Raw genomic sequence first — 22,210 nt, 5'->3', positions numbered from 1 at the left:
AAAATGAATACACAATTTACATACATAGAAATATTTACTGAAAACTCATTAATTTCTATGAAGACTTGGGAGGTCTCACATAAATTACACCGAGAACTGTCATTTTCTAAATGTAAACATACCATATGAATATGGAAATGAATTTATCATGAAAAAACAGAAATTTTATCTCTTATCACTGCCATCAAATTTGGATATTAAAAGGCAGTAGAAGTTGAAAAATATATATTCCTATACTGCAAAAACAATCAAGTCTTGTGCTCCATTATCCATTCCTAACCAAACCAAGGATTGGGAACCTTTTTTCTGCCAAGGGCCATTTGGATATTTATAGTATCTGTGGACCATCCAAAATGATCAACTTCAACATTGGCCTGCTGTAGATGTACTGAATTTTGAGTCCTGATGGCAGCTGCCTTGCAGGGCCAGACCAAATGATCTGTGGGCCTTATGTGGCCCACATCCCTGACCTAGACAGAATAAATTTTGTGATTATCCCTTATTCAAGAAGAAATTACAGGAACAGGCTTTGCCTCAGTGCTGAAGATGCAGCTTGAGACACCTGCATTCCACATCAGGGTGCCTGAGTTAAAAGTTCCAGCTGTGCTTCTAACGCCAGCTTCCTGTCAGTGTGCACCCCAGGAGGCAGCATGGGATGCCTCAAGCACACGGGTCACTGCTGCCTATGTGGGAGACCCAGATGACTTCTGAGATCCCAGCTGCAGCGTACACTTGGGGGGTGAACCAGCAGACAGAAGATTCTCTCTCTCTCTCAATTAAAATGAAATAATTTTTCAAGGTTACAGATCAAAACAGAGTTATGCTTGATTTTTGAGGAAAAAAAATCACTCAACGAAGTCATTTTAAATTAAGTTTGACAATATTCAAAACTGAATTTAGGTAAAAGTGTCAACAATGTAAATTATAAACACTAGTCCCCTTATTGAAGACCAATCAGTGAACCACGTTAACATTATCAAAGTTAAGAGCTCAATGATCTCAAATTTTCCTATTTCAAACAGACACAAATGCAGGGAATCAAACACTGATCTTTTTTATTTTTTTGTCCTCTTATTCTCTAACACATTTCAAAGTTTCTATTCTGTATGCCACTATTGTTATAAATTAGTTTACATTGTAAATGCCAAACATTTGGCCATTTAAAAAATAAGGGGTCGTAAGATAAGTGAAGCAGAATTCCCTGCTCCTCCCACTGTGTGCGTCTTTATCTACAGGGGCCCTGGCACTGAAAATTCCACAGAAAGAACAGAAAGAGAAAATAGTTGACAAACCTGAAAGAATAGCTTCTTTCAAATATAGTAACATATGGGAGAACTTCCTGATATCATTCACCAACTCCCTGATGTAATCTGGATCAAATATGGAGTTGGAACTTATGGACTTGAGCCCCATTTCAGAAGCTGTAACATCAGTAGACAGTTGGTCTGATGCCCAAACACGTTTCTTCTTTGTCTTTTTCTGTTTGTGAGCAAGCATCCTTTCATTTACCGGTCAGAAAAACTGAAATCCTTCAGTGGGCAGGAAACAAAGAGAGAAAAACACAAATGCTCCATCAGACAAGGAAACATTATATTAATTTTTATATTAATTAATTTATTTATATTAGCCACAGCCCACCTCAGCATTCTATTTTAAAATTTTAAAAATAAGCACTGTACCACTAATAACAGCAGCTTCCATTATTAAGTGCCAAAAATCCCGATGACTCTGTGATATGCAAACTAGTGTTCTTTTCATTTCACAGGCGAGCAATCTGAGATTTAGAACTTACGATTTTGTCTAAGCTCTCAACTGATAATAATTACATGAGACTTAAACTTAGATCTACCTTGATGTCAAAATCATGCTCTTTAAACTTCCTCTCAATTCCTAGATAGTGGAACTTTCTAAAACTGCAAATGCTGTTCTGAAACATCACTTAGTAGAAAGTCGTATTCTTCCCCCATGACATTATCTTCAAAACTAAAGATGAAATGAGCTTGGAAAAAAGAAACACCTATTTTCAAAACTGTCTTCCATCATTTGCGGCATATGATATTACAAGCTGTTAATCATCTCCTCTGTACGCTCGTTTATAAAATGGGAACAATACCCTGGTAACATCTATCTCAGGAGATTAGTATAAGGATTAAATGAAGCACAGTATAAAGTGTCCAACATACCAAAGTCCAGTTACAGGTAGTTCTCACTCACCCCACCACCCCTACCCTCCCCTAACCCCAGTCTCTTTCTCTCTCACACATGTGCGCGCGTGCACACACACCCACACAAACACGAACCCCAGCTTGTCAATTCCCATCAATGAAATATTTCTTTGTCAAAAACAAGTTCTAGGGTTGTCTGCTAACCTGACAAAGCTTGATTGGTTAAACAAATACATGTATGATGATTATCAGATTATAGGACTCTCAGGACAGCAAAGTAGGCAATCTTTCAGTATGAGAAAAACTTAAAATTTAAATCATGGCTCTAGTATTTTCTAGACGTGGACCCATGCAATTTACTTTTCTCGCTTGTGTGAGAATTAAAACAGATCACGAAAGTAAAAGGTTTCTTACGTTAAAATGCCTAACCTGGTACAGGTGGAACTCAAGAAAACCTAGCTTGTTTCCTCTTCATCCTCATTTTACCTTTCCAGAATAAAAAGTCCTTGAACTTCGTAAAAACCAAATAAGAAATGAGCAGAAGAACTAGATAGCTCAAGCATTATCACTAAGAGGGTTTTCTATGATTTTGTCTTGAATATTTGGATACTTTCAAAATGGTAGTATGACTATGGATTTCTGTGAGGTTGTTTAATAGAGGCTGAGCATCCTTACTCTGTAAATTCAAAATCCAAAATGCTCCAAAACCCCAAACTTCTTGAGTGCTGAGATGACACTCTGAAAGTCTGAGATGTTGCAGCACTGAGGATTTCGGATCTAGGGTGCTCAACTGGCATTATCAATGCAAAAATTCCAAGAGCCGAAAAACTCTGACATCTGACACTTCAGATGGGATGCTCAATCTTTATTAATTCCTGGTAATGTGTAAACACATACTACTGTATCATTCACTCATTCAACTCCATCGATTTATTTCCTTCCCGACCCACAGTTCTCTAGTCTATCCACTTCTATCTCTACTGCTACAATACCAGTAAATTACTGTTGTCTCTTGTCTCTGCTACTGTACTGAGGATTGTACAGGCAGTTTTATTTGTCTGAAAGACTCCTTCCTTTCTTCATTCTGATCTCAGCTTTAAGATCAACTCCTAAAAGAAACCTTCCTGGACCACCCACCCGCACTTTCCAATAACCACTATCATTAAACTGAAGCAGAATCTCCTACTGCATGCATGCTCTATGGTATCCTGTATCTTTCATCATTACACTTATCACAGTTCAAACAGATGATTCAGGCCATCCTATCTAGACTATAACTTCAAGGAAATCAAGACTATGTCTTGATTTTTGCTAACCATGTGTTGTTCTCTGCTCAGCACAGTGCCTGGCATATGACAGAAGAATTACAAAAAACTATTTGCAAAATGAACAATGGGTCTGCAGAAAGAATAATGGGCTTATCAAGTTTCAATTTTTATAGAAACAACTATACTTAACTCCAGGTTGCTGCAGTATTTCTAAGGAAAAAATAGAATTCTTTTTAAAAAGTCTATCTCTAAATGCTATCTTTCCAAAATCCAAAAAAAGGGCACATGAAGCGAAATAGATTACATAAAACTGAAATCAAACTTAGTTTTTTTTTATTATTTCTTTTGATTGTTAAATAGGATGTCCCATTAATCTAATAGCTTTTAAAGTTCTTTATTCAATATCTTTGTCTTAATCTCAAATTATTTTTGAAAGTGTAATTTCTATACTTAAGCTAGTTTCAAACCTATCTAACATTAGTTCTTAAATGTGTAAATAATTTCTAAAGTGAACCTAGGGCAATTTTTGAGCGCAATAATCATATCTAAGTCTCCCTCCCCACTAACAAAAATAAACAAGACAAAATAAAAAATTTTAGAGCCTTGTCTGGGCAGCTCTCTTCTAAAACACTATTTGAGAAGGCTAATTAGCCAACAAACTTCAGCACTGTAGCAGTTTACTTAATAAAGTCATTCTACATACTTCCGACAGTTTTTAAATGTAGTGAATTGGAGAACTGGTCACTATCACTGAAAAAGATGGTACAAAAGTGAAAGACAAACGTAAGTTTTAAACAAAGCAATCTGCAAAAAGAATTTATGCATCAAATGGGAAACTCAAAATTGTAGAAGTATTTCAAAAACATTGAGCACTTTTAGACAAGATTTAGTATAACCCTGTTAAACACGCATGGGCATATACACACACACACACACACACACACAAACACACACACATGGGGGTGGAGACAAACCAAGGAATTAGATAGGAGTATAGTCTCCAGTTGGTCGGCATTATGATTAATGTGCTGATTTTGTTATATATATTTTCATATTTCAAACCGGAAAAAGGAAACACTACAATCGAGAAACATGTTTACAACAAACTGATTCCAAGCTTTTGGGACCTGGAGTGATGGAGACCCTGTGGGGCTTCCGGCCGTCTAGTGGGTTGTAGAGGCTGATTTGGAGCCAGGGGCCTGGGACCTGGACACCCACAGAAGGCAAGGATGAAAGTGCGACTAAGCACGAGGAGGAATCGCCGCACCAATAGGTGGGGAGAGGTGGGCGTGACAGCAAGGGATTAGGAACACAGACATAGCCACTGCAGAACAAATGAAGACCCTAGGAGACAAAAATGTCAACCCCAAATGTGAAGACAAGCTTGATTTTAAAGTAATGTCCTATAATAGACATTCACAAGCTTGATTTTAAAGTAATGTCCTATAATAGACATTCACAAGATCTACCAGAAGATAATTAGTTATAACTAGCTTATAATTAGTCATAAATGCTACCAGTGGCCAGTACTGCCCTGGAATTTTAAGTTTCCCAATATTCTGAAAGAATATTAGACATTTTGATGCAGATGTACTTTGCAAGATCGTTATAGAACAGAGAAGAGGCCAAGTTTGGATCACTGGGTTATCACTGTTCATGTAAGATGTGGACTAGAAGCAAACCTAATGGCTGTGCCATTTACTTCAACCCTTCCCAATGTTCACTCTCAACAGCGAACCCAGCCAGTGGGATTCTACTGCCCTGATATTCTTCTGTTGAACAGGGACTAGTTTTACTCTTGCAGGTCAAAATTCCACGTGCGGCCTCTCCTGCAATCTGGGGAGCTAATACACATCTCTTATACAATCCAAGGTGAGGTAATACTAAGATGACCCAATTGGCCATGCTATCAATTGTTGCCCATCAGAAAGATGGCAGCATCTGTCCTGCCAGTATGTATGTGGTTTTAATTCTGTTCCTGGTTCTCTACTGTACAGTTTCATAAAGAAAGGAAAACTGAATTATGAAGTACTTGCCATCGGAAAGCTATCTGGCCAGGAATAGTCCTCACCAGGACAACGATCTGTGTTCCGATTTAACCCCCAACCTTAAGTTTCTCACAGAACTCTGTGTATGAGGTGCAGCAGATACCGAAAGTAGACAAGACAGCGATCTGACACAAACACAGCTGGAAAACACAGGGGTCCTACAGACAGCTGAAAAGTCACCCTCAGGCTTACAACACGGCATCAGCCTCTCACGTTACCTTCTTAACATGGGGATCCTAAGTGCCCACCTGTCATTCCCAAAGTGCCAAAACTGTGGGTTCTATTTTCAATGTTGCAGAAAAGGAAGCTACTACTAGACACCCAGAAATCAAAGCTGCTTTGGTTTGGTGGCTTGAAACTTCCAGCTACACTGTCACCTCTTACAAAACAAGACTTAGGGACTCTGACCGGACTTCCAAATGAAAACTCTTCAGATTATCTGCCTTTATCAGCTAAATTCAGATCTGAGCTCTGACTCTCCTTTGATTGTATACAGAAGTTTCTTTCCAATTTATATTCTTTTTAAAAATGTAAAGTTTTCCTTAAGTGCTGCATGTATATCTTTGTGCTGTGGAGCTTCCAAAGAGGTTATGGTAAGTGCTTTAAACAAAAATGATTTAAAAAAATTTTTTTTCATAATGAAAAATATTTTCCTGACAGTTGAGATCTAAATATTTTTATTATAAATGAGATATATTTTTATTTCAAGTATCAGTAAAGTTGACAGTGATTTAGAAAAAAAGACAAGCTTTCATAACTGAAATCTAGATATGAGACTGTTAAACAATATACGCTTTCCTTTGTGCTAAAATGAATAATCTCAGTTGGCGATAACATAAAATGTAGTTACTAACAGTTGCAAGCAGTGCTTTTATTAAATTAGATAATAATGCATGGAAAGTGCTTAATGCAGTGTCTAGCTCATCATGAAGACCCAAATAATTGTTATAGCTATTATTATTAGCAGTGCTTTATTTTGGGAGACTCTCTTTTTGAACATATTTTAATAAACAAGATGAGGATTCTTCACAATATACTGGTAGATTGTTAAGAAATATAGGTCAGGAAGCCGGCGCCGCAGCTCACTAGGCTAATCCTCCGCCTAGCGGTGCCGGCACACAGGGTTCTAGTCCCGGTCGGGGCGCCGGATTCTGTCCTGGTTGCCCCTCTTCCAGGCCAGCTCTCTGCTGTGGCCAGGGAGTGCAGTGGAGGATGGCCCAAGTGCTTGGGCCCTGCACCCACATGGGAGACCAGGAGAAGTACCTGGCTCCTGGCTTCGGATCAGAGCGGTGCGCCGGCCACCGCGGCCATTGGAGGGTGAACCAATGGCAAAGGAAGACCTTTCTCTCTGTCTGTCTCACTGTCCACTCTGCCTGTCAAAAAAAAAAAAAAAAAAAAAAAAAAAGAAAAGAAATATAGGTCAGGAAACAATTCCCGAAACTTAACTGACTTCCTGGAAAGCTACCAGAAGGCTTCCAAATAAAGTCTGAGCTGCACAAACAGCATGTTGAGCAAAATATTTGTGAAACTAATTCTTGTTCATCTCTTCCAAGTTCACACAATCAGCATTAAAAACATGAATTATCCACTTCTCAAACAATTCTGTAGTAAGTGTAAATGTCTTTCACTGTATGTTCTAAATTCTAAGTGATATTTGCACTAGAAATGTGGGTACAAACTTCCTGGCCCCTAAAATGTGGATTTTCCAAGACTCTGGTAGCCTATGTTAATTAAATGACCCATATCTCACATACCCTGCCCACAGAAGGTACAGACAGAACCCGCACTCTCACTGAATGCAAGTGGAAAACAAAACTGCCCCCAAATATCTGCACTTACTGGTTCCCGTCTTACTATTTCTACCTGAGGAAAACTTGCCAGATATTTCAGCAATCTGCTACTTCAGCACAATTTCTGATTTGGGAAGGATCCACCTCAAGATTCTTTAAACATCAGAAGAGGTCATTCTGAAGTTCTTCGCTTATATTTTGAAAATGTTTTCCCCCGCACAACCAGAATAGGGACATGTCAGAAAGAGCTCACCAGTATCAGGCAAACAATTCTAAAGGCAGGCGTGCGACACACATACACTTCATTCCTGCGCAGTTTGAACGTAGCACGCTCCGGAGAGGAAGCTGCCCAGCCTCCCACGCCTCCAGGATGTCTAGCATTCCTGGCCGGCAGGGCTCTCCTCCGGGCGGCCAGAACCACACAATGCAAAAGCGCACGTTCCCTGTGCCGGACTTCAACTCCGGGGGAAGAATGGAGCCACCAAGGAGGACAGCCCACGTAGATAGGGACGCACAAAAGATCCGGCACCAACAGCAGATTACCATCAGGACACTGATAAAGGGGAAAGAGCGCTCCGCTCCCGCCTGGAGCAGGCAAACCCTGCCCTCCCCACAGGTATGAGACCAGTTCCATCTTGAGAAAGAGTTTTAAAAAAATAAGATAAACATAGAGACAGGAGGCTCGTCAGTCACTAGGGCTCCACCTTGAAACGTCTCAGTCTAGGGCTCGTCCCTCCAAGAAAAAATCGTGTTTTGAGTTCCAACCGTCAAGTCCCCAGACACGTCCAAAACAACTGGGACACGCCGCTGAGAATGAGGCGGCCTCGAAACGCAACACCCCTTCTCCACCTCAAGACAGAAATCCTAGTGTCTCGGGGAGGAGCGCCCCACGGGAGCGGGGCGACGCGGCAGGACCCCGCCTGCAGCCCGCGCACGATCCGGGCAGCGCGCCGCGCTTAGGTCCCTGCGCTGGGAGCTCGCACAGGCTTAGCGCCTCCGTGTGCCCGCGCGAAGAGGGAAGGGAACCCCGACCTGTGCGGAGGGTGGTCCGCGCGCGGCTCCCCGCCTAACGACCGCCACCGCATCGGCGCCCGCCTCGTCTCGCGCCCCGGTCCCAGCCTCCCCAGGGACCCCGGGCCAGGCCCGTGGGTGCCGGTACCCCGCGCGGCGCGCAGCCCAGACGGCAACTCGCGGGTGCTGAAGAGGGCGAACGCAGCCCGGAGAGAGCGCCTCCGCCCCGTACTCACTCACTCACCGTGGTGCTCCATCGCGCGTCCCCAACACGGACGCTCGCCCCGCGCTCACGGCCGCCGCCGCCGCCGCCGAGGGCCGGAGCCCGCCGCCCCCATCCCCCACGCACGGCCGGCGGACCCCCGGCCAAGCCGCCGCCGCCGCCGCCTCCGCCGCCGCCCCTGCAGCCACCGCCACGACCGCCCCGCCACGGACGCCCCGCCCCCGCCGCGGCCCGCCCCCCGGGGCCCAGCCCATTGGCCCGCGCTGCCGGGGGCGGGGCTCGGGCGTCCGCGGCAGGTGGGGGCGGCGGCTCGCGGGCGCGGGGCTCCGGCTGTCAGCGGCGCCTGGCCGGACCCTGTGTCCCACGTCGCGCGACGCGTCGGCCTGGCGCGGCTAACGGCGGAGCGACCCGGGGAAAAGTCACCTGACACTTGAGCTATCTCCCTACCTTACGAGGTACTTCTCGGGACCCCCTTGAGGGGAACGAGACTGGTGGGGACACACGGGTAAAAGTGGAACACGGAGCTGGCCCAACGCCCTTCCAGAGAATCAAAAGACCTCAAAACCAGGCTTCCGCAAGCCCTCTGCAGAGGCGAAGCCGTCCCCTAGGCCTAACTTTCTTCAGCTGCACTCTCACCCGGCCTCGCGAAGAGCAGCGAGTCTGAGAAAAGGCACGTGGCCGCGCGCGCACGCACCTGGTTCCCGCACCGCAGCCCTCACGCGAGCAGAGCTGGGGCTCCCCCGAGAGATCCCAGAGGCGACTCTGGGAGAAACTGAGGGACGCAGGCGGGGGGCAAAAGCGGGTGAAGGCAGCCAGTGCCACGAAAGCAACTCCCGCGAGAGCGAGAGGAAAGGGAGCAGCCAGGGGAGAGCCACCACAGGCAGAGACCACCTTGCGGAAACGAATGCGGTCCCCCACGCGCTACCTGGGGAAGGGACGGATGAAAACGCTCCGCTCCTGGGTTGCTGTAGCTCTACCCTGGGTTTTTCCAGAATCAATTTACTCAAATTTAGCCCTTCAAACCCCAAACACAACAGTACAAGAACATGCTACAAATACTCAGGAAACCTCAAACCAAACTTCCTCCTGACCACACTGAGAAAGAAAAATGTACCAAGGACTCTCGCCATGTAAACCTACGATGCCAGAGCTGAAGCAAACTCATGAGAAGGGAGCCCCAGGCCGAAAGGGGGCTGGAGCGGTGGAACTACACTTAGGTCCTATGGAAGGCCTTTGGAAAGAAATCTGAGGAAGTCCCTCAACCTCCAATACCTCCTAAGTCCCTTTTTAAATACATTATTCTCTGTTTACCTTATCTTGCCATTATCCTTAATAAAGAGGATGTATTCCTGGCTGAAATGGAACTGGCAATGTCACTGACAATATGAACAATTCCTGGTGGAGAGAAGGGGTGTGAGCCATGGAGGTGGCGTGTGACAGTGACAGAGAGCACAGAGGGACAATTGTGGAGGGGAGAGAGGGCAAGAATAGAGAAGACCAAAGACAGGGAAAGACACAGACAAGGTGAGGCAGAGAGAAAGAGAAAATAAAAATAAGATGGAGACCAAGATAAGATAGCAGGGACAGATGATAGAGAGAGAGAGAAAGACCACCTGCTGATAGAGAGCAGGAAGAGGGATACTTCCTTCATACAAGCAAACAGTTCTGGGGGAAATGAAGCCAATCAGGCCCCCAGGTTGTTGCCTGGAAAATATAAATATGAGAATGAAGCCACTTAATTACCTGGCTCCACAATTATTTTTCAGATTCAATTTTAAAAATGCACACATTTAACATTACACCTAACTGTAGCAAGATCAAATGCCCTAGGAATACTGGGGGAAAATTTTTCTTGATATCTCACTAGAGAATAATGCACCATGGACAGTCAGGAAGCCACTGAAGGGACAACACTAAACTCAAGGAAGCAACGTGGCTCCCTGCCCCTCCACCCATATCTGCTCTGGGTTATTCTCAATACCCTGCATATCAGAGGCTGAACCATTCCCAAACAGCAACACTAAGGTGCACAGAAGCCAACATTGAGGTCTTCACTGAACTTTAAATGGCTAAATTATATGTGAGTTGTAAGGGAAATATTGAGAAATCTCTCAATCTCAATCCAATTCACAAATCTTTTCTGTTTAAAAAGATTAATTATATGCCAGCCTTCTCCCAAAGGATGACACCTGCAAATATTTGCAAAAATCGTAGTCACTTTAAAAGATTATCTTATTAATTCCCTGACTTGTATTTTGTTTAAAGTGACTTTATATCACAAAAATATATTTCAAGTATAAAATGTACATTATTGCAATACACCTTTCTGCAAATCCAAAATTCTTGGTTTATAATAAAATTGTGAAGTGCTCAAAAAATGTTTAAAATCATCAACGTACCTATTATAGAAGTCCAGCATCTTAAATTGTTTAACAAGTTGCAGGAAAGCATTTCTTAGAACAACATAATTGAAATTGCTTATGTTTTTACATTTTATATTTTTATTGTCTCTAATATTCTTCCTTCTCAAACAGAACTTCCCTTCACCATCTCTATAACGTTGTTCTCGAGTCAGTCATTCTGTGCACCTCAATTTAGATATTCCTAAATTCTCTTCTAGTGTCTTTTCAAAATGCATGTGGTTCCAGACTGAACAGATGATAATCTTCCTATCTGCAGAGGTAACATCACCAGTATTGTTAATTCTGCTGGGTAGGTGTCTTCATATTCTCAGAGCTGACTGTGTCGTTTAGGCAGCCTCCTTGTCACAGAATGCCTAAGAGCATTTGACAGTGTCTAGAGCCCTCTGGTTGTTCTACTTGAGAGGAGCGTTCTACTGACATCTAGTGGGTAGAGGCAGGGATGCTGCTGAACAGCCTACAAGCCCAGGACAGCCCTCATCCCCTCCCCCAAAAATTATCTGGCCGCAAATGGTTAGCAGTGCCAACATTGTTCTAGATCCACCTATCACTCTACAAGTTATAAGATAGGAACACGTCAAATTATACACATGATGCACAAGCAAAATCTGAACAAACAACAGGATCTCTTCAATCAGTAAGCTGCAAGAAAACAATGGAAAGAAAAAGCTCAAGATTAAAAAAAGCCTTATAAGACACATAAAGGAATAAATAAGATCAGAACTATGTTTGCACTACAATAAACAACTAGAAAATGAGATAAAATACAGACAGACTATACATTGCCCAAGACAGTGATTCCTAACAGATAGGATCACAAACAAATGAGGTGAGTCCTATATTCCCCAGATTTCTGCCTACAGGCACAGTCTAAATCATGGCAGGGGAAGCCAAGCAGAGGCTGATACACTTGCCAAGTTGAGGAAACTGGGGTAGCTGAGCTGTAGGACCAAATCTAGGGAAGAAAAGCATAGGAAGATGAGGAGCTCCAGGTATTACAGAGAATTACTTAGTTCTCTTGCTGAATACCAAAATGCACAAGTATAGGGCAAAACTGCAAAAGAATGTACAAAAAACTTCCAGGTGGCTGTAGCTAAAGAAGTCCCAGGTTTCCCACAGTGCTGGAAGACCTGTAAGTTCTCATCAACCAAAGTACAGAAACCTGCTGAACACCCAACGGGACTATAGCAGAAAGGCATGCCTTGTAGAGTGCATCTATCCTAATGAAAACTGTATTATAGATCCACCCCAATGAAGCTTCAAAATTAGTACATTTTGTACTTAAAATCAAGTCAACATTTAAAAACAAAAGCAGTAACTGTACTGTGGCATTTATAACATATACATAAGTGAAATTATGACAATAATGTAAAGGAAAATGTTTAATAGTGTAAATAGCATAAAGAAATACAAATAGTGTAAAGGAAATGGAATTATAAAGTCCTTACACTGTATGTGAAGTAGCATAATCATATCTGAAGGTATAGTATGATAAGTTAAAACTGTATATTAAAATCTCTAAAGGAGAGTGTAGCAGGCTAAGCCTCTGCCTGAGGCACTGGCATCCCATATGGGCGCTGGTTTGAGACCTGGCTGCTTCTCTTCCGATCCAGCTCTCTGCTATGGCCTGGGAAAGCAGTAGAGGATGATCCAAGTGCTTGGGCCCCTGTAACCAAGTGGGAGACCTGGAAGAAGCTCCTGGCTCCTGGCTTCAGATCAGCCCAGCTCTGGCCATTGCAGTCATTTGGAAAGTGAACCAGAGGATAGAAGACCTCTCTCTGTCTCTCCCTTTCTGTCTATAACACTACCTCTCAAATAAATAAATAAAATCTTCAAAAATAATCTCTAGAGGTACAATTAATAAGTCAATAGTGGACATAAATAAAATTTCAACAGCAATCCAAAAGATAGGACAAGAAGAAACAAAACAGATGGACAAATAAAAACCAAACAGCAAGATGACCAACTTAAGCCTAATTATTTCAATAAACAAATTAAATATAAATACTGCCAATACCTCAATAAAAAAGGTGGAGACTCTCAGATTAAGTAAAAAAGACCCAACTATATACTTCCTATAAAAAACATACTTTAAATATAGACACAGATATATTGAAAGTAAAAAAACAAAAAGATATGGTGTGTAATCATAAGAAAGCTGAAGCAGCTCTACAATATCAGACAAGCAATTTTACCAAGGATAAAGAGCAACAGTTCATAATGATAAGTGAATCATTTCACCATAAAGAGATACAGAAAAGATATCAATCTTATGTGTACACCTCTGGGGAGGGTGTTTGGTGCAGTGGTTAAGCCATGGGTTAGGACACCTGCATCCATTACCAGAATGCCTGCATTCAAGTCCTGGCTTTGCTTCTGATTCCAGCTTCCTGCTACTACAAATCCTGGGAGGCAAAAAGTGATGGCTCAAAGAGTTGGGTCCCTTGGGAGAACAAGATGGAGTTCTGGGCTCCTGATTTTGGCCTGGCCCAGCAGAGGCTTGCTACAGGCATTTGGGGAGTGATTCGGTGGATGAAAGATCTCTGTCTCTTTGTCTTTCAAATAAAAATAGACATATAAAAATGTGCACATATAAAAATAAAGGTCCAGGATTATATGAGGCAAACACTGACAAAATAGTAAGGAAAAACAGAAAAGTCCCCAGTGACAGTTAGGATTTCACCAATCCTCTCAGTATGTACTAGAACAAATGGCAGAAAATCATTAAGAAGACAACATCACTATCAACCAACTTAACTTGATAGACATTTACAGAAAATTCCATCTAACAACAGCAAGATACACCTGTTTTATAAATGCACATGGAATATTCACTATAACAGACCATATGTGGAACCATAAAATAATTTCCAGTAAATTTAAGAGGACTGAAATTATACAGTATACGTTCTCAAACCCAAACAAAATTAAATTTGAAATAACAGAAAGATGTCTAGGAAATCTTTAAATATTTGGAAATTTTAAAGCATACTTTTAAATATCTACGGGTCACATTTTCTCAAGAGAAATTTTTAAAATATTTTGAAGATAAAAATAAAAATGCTTATCAAAATGTGTAGACTACACAGAAGTCATAGAAAAATGTATAGTTAGAAGCTTTACAAAAAAGGGGAGGTCTAAAATTGATGACATAAGCTTCTACTTTAAGAAGCTAGAAAACAAACAGTAAGTTAAACCCAAAGTAGAAAGAAATAATGATAAAGAGCAAAAATCAGTAATACAGAAAACTGACAATAAATCAAATATAGCTAAAAGTTCTTTGAAAAGATCAATTAATAAATATCTAGCTAGAAATCAATAAAACACAAATTACTAACATAATCAAAGAAAATCAGTATAGTTCCTACAGAGATATTAAAGAGATAATGAGAATTGTTACGAGCAACTTTATGTCAATAAATTCAACAATTTAAATGAAATGAAAAATATTCCTTGAATGACACTAATGATCAAACATGACACAAGAAATAGAACACCTGAGTGCCCTATACTGAATAAAGAAATGAGCAGCCAGCGTTGTGGCGCAGTGAGTTAAACCGCCACCTGTGACGCTGGCAGCCCACATGAGCACCAGTTTGAATCCTGGCTGCTCTACTTCTGTACTTGGGCCCCTGCCACCCATGTAGGAGATAGAGATGGAGTTCTGGGCTCCTGGCTTTAGCCTGAACCAACCCTAGCCATTGCAGCCATTTGGAGAGTGAACCAGCGGACAGAAGATCTTTCTCTGTCTCTTCCTCTCTATCACTCTGCCTTTCAAAGAAAAAATAAAGTAAATCTGAAATAAATTCACAATTTAAAAATTCCCACCAAAAAAAATATAATCTCAGATGGATTTTACTGGTAAAATCTATTGAAAACAGATAAAATAATGCTACACAAACTCTTGGAAAATAAAGGAGGCAGAAACACTTCTCAATTCCTTTATGAAGCCAGCATTATCCTGATACCACAATCAGACAAAGACCTTATAGGAAAACTTTAGACCAAATTCTTTAATGTAGTACTAGCAAGTCAAATCCAACCACATACAAGGATAATACGTCACACCTAAGAAGGACAGGAATGCAAGTTTAGTTTAACATTCACTAAAGAACCATGCGATCATCCCAAAAGACGCAGAAAAGGCATCTGACAAAATTCCACACCCTTTCATGATTAAGACAGTTAGCAAAGTCAGAATAGAAGGGAATTTCTTCAACCTGATAAAAGTTATCTATAGAAAACCTACAGCTAACATCATAGTTAATGGTGAAAGACAACGTTTTCCCCAAAAGATCAGGATCAGTACTGTTACTGAAGAACTTAGCAGTAATGTTACTGAAGGGCTTAACAGTACAGTAAGACAAGCGAAAGAAATAAAGCACATTTAGATTGAAAAGGAAGAAGTGGGGCCGGCGCTTTGGCATAGTGGCTAAGCCTCTGTCTGCAGTGCCAGCATCCAATATGGGCACAAGTTCCCATCCTGGCTGCTCCTCTTCCAATCCAGCTTTCTGCTATGGCCTGGGAGAGCAGAAGATGGCCCATGCTTGGGCCCTTGCACCTGCATGGGAGACCCAGAAGAAGCTCCTGGCTTCTGGCTTCAGATCGGTGCAGCTCCGGCTGTTGTGGCCATCTGGGGAGTGAACCAGTAGATGGAAGACCTTTCTCTCTGTCTCTCCCTCTCTACCTGTAACTCTACCTCTCAAATAAATTAATAAAAATCTAAAAAAAAAAAAAAAAGAAAGAAAAGGAAGAAGTAAAACAATTTACTCACAGACAATATGTTTGTGTACCTAAAACATCCTAAGGAATCCATAAATAAACTATTATATTTAATAAATGGCTATTGCAAGGTCACAGACTACAAGTCAATGTATATAATCAATCTTATTTTTATACACTGGCATCAAACAATTGAAAAATGAAATTTTAAAAACCAGTAATATAATTAACATCAAAAAACCAAGATATTTTTAGAGATAAACTTAAAAAATATGCACAAAATCCTAAGTTGACAACTATAAAAACAATGTTGTAAGAAATTAAAGAACTGAATTCATCAGCAAGCATACCACATAAATCGACTGGAAAACTCAACATTCTTTCCCCTCCTCAAAGAAACCCTTCATTTAAAGAATACAAATGTCATGCATTTTACAAGTACAACTATAGGAATATAGTGATTCTTCCCACCATACCCACCCTCCCACCCACTCTCCTACCCCTCCTTTTCCTCCCTCTCCCATCCCCAGTCCCATTCTCCACCAAGATCCATTTTTGATTAACTTTATACACAGAAGACCAATTCTATACTAAGGAAAGAGTTCAGGAGGCCGGGGCTGTGACATAGCAGGCGAGGCCGCCGGCTGCTGTGCTGGCATCCCACATGGGTGCCAGTTCGAGTCCCCGCTGCTCCACTTTCAATCCGGCTCTCTGCTCTGGCCTGGGAAAGCAATGGAGGATGGCCCAAGTGCTTGGGCCCCTGCACCTGCATGGGAGATCCAGAGGAAGCTCCTGGCTCCTGGCTTTGGATCGGCACAGCTCTGGCTGGTGCAGCCAACTGGGGCCTGAACCAGAGGAGGGAGGACCTCTCTCTCTCTCTCTCCCTTTCCTTCTCTGTGTAACTCTTTCAAATAAATAAATAAATCGTTAAAAAAAAAAGAGTTCAGCAATTTGCACAAAAAAAAAAAAAAAACAAAAACAACAATAACAAAAAACTGTTCCTCAACAGTCCAGACAAGGGCTGTTCAAAGTCATTGCATCTTGAAGTTAATTTCACTTCTTTTTTTTTTTTTTAAAGAAAATTAACTTTAAAGAATCACCAAGAATGATACATCTTTTGCAAGCACTTTTACATAATTATAATACAACTCTTTGAGGACAGAGGTCCTGCGTGGGGAGTTAGTGCACAGTGACTCCTGTTGTTAATTTAACAATTAACATTCTTATGTATGATGTCAGTGATCACCTAAGACATGAGCTGCCTAGGCTATGGATGCCTTTTCAACATTCTTAAAATGTCAATTTTTCTCAAGTTGATCTATGGTTACAAGCAATCCCAAATGAAATTCCCCCAGGTTTTTTTTTTACAAAAATTGACAAACAAAGTCTAAAAACTTAATTGAAAATGTTAAACATCTAAAATAGCGACAACAATTTTGGAAAAGACAAATGTTAAAGGTTTTACAGAGCTACAGCAGCTAAGACAGCATGAGACTGGTAAATGGATCGACATACAGATGAAAGGAACAAAGTCCAGAGTAGGCTCACAAAACACCTACTGGGCAATAAGCACATGAAACTGTTCAACACTGCTGGTATCAGGGAAATACACATTCGAACTACAATGAGACACCATAATGGATACAAGAAATTTTAATTTCAGCTGTACTGAAATACTAAAAGCTGGTGAAGATATAGAGCAACTCTAACTGTGACGCAAAGCTGCCAGAAGGAACACAACCATTTTGGAAAGCAGCCTGGAAGTTTCTTACAGTTAAACATTCATGTAACACACAATCAGCAATTCTACTCTGTAATATATCTCTAAGAAATGAAAACATACATTAACAAATGAAAACATGCATTAACTCTAAAACTTGTGTATAAATGTTTGTAGCATCTGTTTTTCATGATAGTAAAAAACTGGAAATAACCTAATAGTCATCAAGAGATATAGGCCGGTGCCGGGGCTCACTTGGCTAATCCTCCGCCTGTGGTGCTGGCACCCCAGGTTCTAGTCCTGGTCCGGGCACCGGATTCTGTCCCGGTTGCTCCTCTTCCAGTCCAGCTCTCTGCTGTGGCCTGGGAAGGCAGTGGAGGATGGCCCAAGTGCTTGGGCCCTCCACCCGCATGGGAGACCAGGAGGAAACTTTGGCTTTGGAAACATAATTCCATTTGACTGAATACTGACTAAATATTGGATGCTGGTATATATTTAAAAATCAATATTTATCTTTTAGGAAATACAGTCTGAAATATTTACTGATGAAGTAATATGGTATCTGGGATTTGCGTCAAAATAATACAGAGGATTGAATGAATGGTAGTATAGATTAAAGATTACTCATAAGTTAATTTTTTAAATTGAGGATGAGTGTATGGGGTTTAATTATATTATTCTGTCTACTTTCATATATGTTTGAGATTTTCCATAATAAACAGTTACTAGGCACTTAGTCCAGAGTTGAGACACAGGTTAAGATGCCTGTGCTCCACATCAGAGTACCTGGTTTCCTCTATGGTTTCTGATTCCAGTTTCCTGCTAACGCAGACCCTGGGGGGCAGTGGTGGGTTCCTGCCACCTACAAAGGAGATCTGGATTGAGTTCTTGGTTACTGGCTTCAATCCCTCTCCCCCTTCCCAATAACTGCAAAGCACTTGGGGAGTGAACCAATGTATGAGATATTTCTCTCTCTCTCTCTTTCTCTCTCATTCTCAGTCTCTTTGTCTTCCTCTCAAATAAAAAATTTTCTTGAAAAAAAAAAAGTATCCTCTTTTTCTTGAGTTGATGGCTGATTTCTTGAGTTATGCAGAATTTAAAGACTCTACAGAGAGAATTTTACATGACCTTCATTCAGAAGTCCACATTCTAAAGGATGATGTTAATATTCTTGATAAAGCAAGAGTGGGACGTCAGAGAAAAAAAAAAAAGCTTTAAAAACACTTCCCCTCAGATCTGGGCTATTTCAAGATCCCTCCTCCCCCCAAGCCCCCAATCATCACTCTTCTTCCCCTTGGGCCCTCCATTTTTCCCCAGCAAAGCACATGTAATGTGACTCGGAGCTGACCCAGCCCGATCATCCTGGGAATGTCCTTTAGAAGTCAGCCACACACAAATCTAACTCACTAAATCACAAAATATGACATCATGCTGGTGCTCAACAAGTATCAGATCAATGAATTACAAGCAAAATTGTGGGAGGCGCCCATGGTCCTTCAAACTCAACTTAGCTCCGTTTAATATTTTGCAAAATATTAAATCTCCTACCTCTTTCTTAAAAAAAGATTATGGTATCTGAAAACTTCCTCAATGGCAAATACTGAAACATTTTTTAAGAAACAGTCTTAATCTAGGGAGGCGGTATCCTCCAATATCCGCTCTTGGAACAAGGTGGTTCTTTTTCTTATCAGAGTAGTAACAAGGACAGTAAAATGCAACCCTCTACAAAAATCCTTATCACACATACTCCTTTTTTTTTTTTTTTTTTTTTTTTTTGACAGGCAGAGTGGACAGTGAGAGAGAGAGACAGAGAGAAAGGTCTTCCTTTGCCGTTGGTTCACCCTCCAACGGCCACCATGGTTGGCGCACCGCGCTGATCTGATGGCAGGAGCCAGGTACTTATCCTGGTCTCCCATGGGGTGCAGGGCCCAAGCACTTGGGCCATCCTCCACTGCCCTCCCTGGCCACAGCACAGAGCTGGCCTGGAAGAGGGGCAACCAGGATAGAATCCGGCACCCCGACCGGGACTAGAACCCGGTGTGCCGGTAGCCTAGTGAGCCGCGGCGCCAGCAATCACAGATACTCCTAACCTTCCTTTTGAATGTTCTTGTTTCTTTGCATTGGAACATGCCTTTCCTCGCTGTGGTTCATCACCACGCTGGAGGAGAGTGAGAACAAGAAAAACAGCCTGTAAAGCTTCAGAACAGAAAAGCAGAAAGTGAGATCAGGGACATCCCAGCATGCATTAGAGATAAACAGCAATTCTATCCCGAAAGGCCCTTCTATCTTCTATGCTTGCTTGCTTTTTTTTTTTTTTTAAGATTTATTTATTTTGAAAGAAAGGCAGAGTTAGAGAGAGAAAAACAGAGATGAGCGAGATCTTCCAGCCGCTGCTTCACTCCCCAAGTGGCTACAATGGCCAGGGGAAGAGTCAGGAGCCAGCAGCTACTTTTAGGTCTCCCTCATGGGTGCAGGGACTCAAGCACTTGGGCCATCTTTCACTGCTTTCCCAGGCACATTAGCAGAGAGCTGGATGGGAAGAGGGGCAGCTGGGATTCCAACCAGCAACCATATGGGATTCTGGCTTTACCCACTATGCCACAGCACCAGCCCCATCTTCTACACTTTCTGAAATCAGTCTCTTACCTTCAAGCTCACACAAAACATGGCTTCCAACACCCTTTTCATTCCCTCCACTGAAATTATCCCTCTACTTTCCCATAGGACATTCAACCAACGTCTCCTGGAGAACCCACAATGTTACAGTTTGGGTCTTTCTAACTCAGTACCGTCTACTGCTACCCAACAGATGGAAAGATTATTTTCTGGTCATTAGCTTTATTCCATTTAGTACCAACCCTGTGGAACCAACAGCAGTTGCTGTAAAAACTCACATTCCTAGGTCAAGGGCTTTAACACTGGGAGAGAAGGAGCTGATAATTAGGTGGCTGTTCTATTTTCGGGACTGGGGATCAGGAATGACCGGCCACCACTCACTTGCAGACCAGTAGTTACTTCGTGTTAGCTAAGTTCTATCTCCTGCCAATCTGGGGACTGAAATATTTTCTACCCAGGCGTATCGTACTGACTTCAAGTTCAGTCTTAACCTATTCAAAACCATGAGACCACGTGCAAAATGCACTGTATATGAGGCGTAAGGGTGACAGCTTCTAACTTGCCAGGCAGCACTTCTAGCAAACTGCCTACAGAAATCACTGCGGAAAAGACCTAAACCCCCAAGACTCCCACAATTTACTATGCTTTGTTTACTCATTCTACACATTCACTTTCTTCCTGAACAGGGAATTCACTTGCTCAAACCGAGTAGGAGGTGAAGCTGGTGCCCAAAGGACAGGAAAGAGAAAGGCAGATGTAGAACAAAACCTTCCTGGCTGTCAGCTCCCAACACGTCCTAACAACCGCGTCCAAAAACATCCACCTTAGAACGCAGGATATCAAAGACCCCAAGCCCCGGGCTCTGAAGAGGGTTAGTGGAGAAAACGCGAGGTCAACGCTACACAGTCAGGAGGGTCAGAGAGCGCGCTCGGCCACGGTTTGGGGCAGCAGGCCTGTCCTGGGACGGCGGGTGTCAACACCAGCCCGGGGACGTCCAAGGAAACAGACTCACAGGGAGAAACTCCGCAGAACTCCTGTTCTGTAGAGCACCCGACTCCGTCTAGAGCCGTGGTGGGGAAGGGGGCTGGGGGAGGGTTGGGAGCGGTGAGGGGCGCACGCGGGGGACACTAGCACCGGAAAGGAAGGGAGGGGTTTTGGTCTTGCACCTTTAAGTCTCATCCCCACCCCCTCCCGCAGCCCCCAAAGTAATCAATAGCCAAGGCCTAGGTGAGGTGGAGTGTAATAAAAATAAATAAAAATGGACCAAGAAAGATCTGTTTTTTGTTTTGTCCCCCACCCCCACCCCAGCCTTGGCGTATGTCAGACTGCAACTTCAGACAACATCATCAAAGTCCCCAAAGAGGTCTCCGGTGAGGAAGACCGACGTGAGACTCGGCGAAGGAAACCAGCGGGGGACAGGGGAGCTGCGCCCCTGGACGCCGCAGGGGAGCGCGGCCGGCGGCCGGCCAGCCAGAGGTGAGGGGCGGCAGGCTGAGGGGAGTCCGCCCCAGCAGCCTCTCCCCGCGGCCGGCGCCGACGCCTGGAGCGTCCCTCAAGTTCCTCCACGCCCGCCTCGCCCCACGCGCCCCTCGTCGAGGACCCCGGCCCCCAGCACAGCCCGCAGCCCGCAGCCGTCTCAGCTCGGGGCAGCAGCGCGCGCGCGGCCCGAACCCCAGACGGGAACTCGCGGGTAGCCGCCGAGGGCGACCTCAGCCCGGAGCGAGCGCCTCCGCCGCACACTCACCATGGCGCTCGATCCCGCGTCCCGGACGCGGACGCCTGCCCTGCGCTCACGGCCGCCGCCGCCGCCGCCGAGGGCTGGAGCCCGCCACCCCCATCCCCCACGCACGGCCCGCGGACACCCCGGCCAAACCGCCGCCGCCCCTGCAGCCACCGCCACGACCGCGCTGGCCGCGCACGCCCCGCCCCCGCCTCCCGCCCGCCGCGGCCCGCCCCCCGGGGCCCAGCCCATTGGCCCGCGCTGCCGGGGGCGGGGCCCGGGCGTCCCCTGCAGGTGGGGGCGGTGGCTCGCGGGCGGGGGCTCGGCTGTCAGCGGCGCCCGGCCCGACCCTGTTCTCTGCGGCTGGCGACGCGTCGGGCCGTCTGGGCGGCTGGTGGCGGGGCAGGCGGGGCGACTCTGGGGAAAAGTCACCATTTACACCTTCCAGCAGGGAGCAGGTCCTCAACCCTTGTTAAACTGGACGTGGGTCGGGTAGACACTGAAGTC

General features: G+C 43.7%; 1 protein-coding gene and 1 pseudogene across 7 annotated transcripts in view; one reads left to right on the top strand and one right to left on the bottom strand.

Moving 5' to 3' along the window:
- ARHGAP29 (Rho GTPase activating protein 29) overlaps window positions 1-21,889 on the bottom strand; it is an 82,273-nt gene extending 60,384 nt beyond the window's left edge. For 2 of the 7 annotated variants that reach the window (XM_051857470.2, XM_008264860.4), the window contains exons 1-2: window positions 21,728-21,889; window positions 1,293-1,529 (exon numbers count right to left, since the gene is read on the bottom strand). In XM_051857470.2, the coding sequence (XP_051713430.1) occupies window positions 1,293-1,497 (205 nt within the window). In that variant the 5' untranslated portion in view covers window positions 1,498-1,529; window positions 21,728-21,889. Of the gene's footprint in view, window positions 1-1,292; window positions 1,530-8,526; window positions 8,665-18,153; window positions 18,231-21,723 lie in introns of those variants that run through there. The other 5 variants (XM_070078011.1, XM_070078014.1, XM_051857471.2 and 2 more) reach the window with 3 other exon arrangements.
- Window positions 4,769-5,956, top strand: LOC100359221 (protein angel homolog 2 pseudogene; annotated as a pseudogene).
- Window positions 21,890-22,210: the final 321 nt, after the last annotated feature.

The sequence above is a fragment of the Oryctolagus cuniculus genome, chromosome 7 (assembly GCF_964237555.1).
Source record: "Oryctolagus cuniculus chromosome 7, mOryCun1.1, whole genome shotgun sequence".
Lineage (NCBI taxonomy): Eukaryota > Metazoa > Chordata > Mammalia > Lagomorpha > Leporidae > Oryctolagus > Oryctolagus cuniculus.
This window is presented reverse-complemented; position numbering and strand designations above follow the sequence as displayed.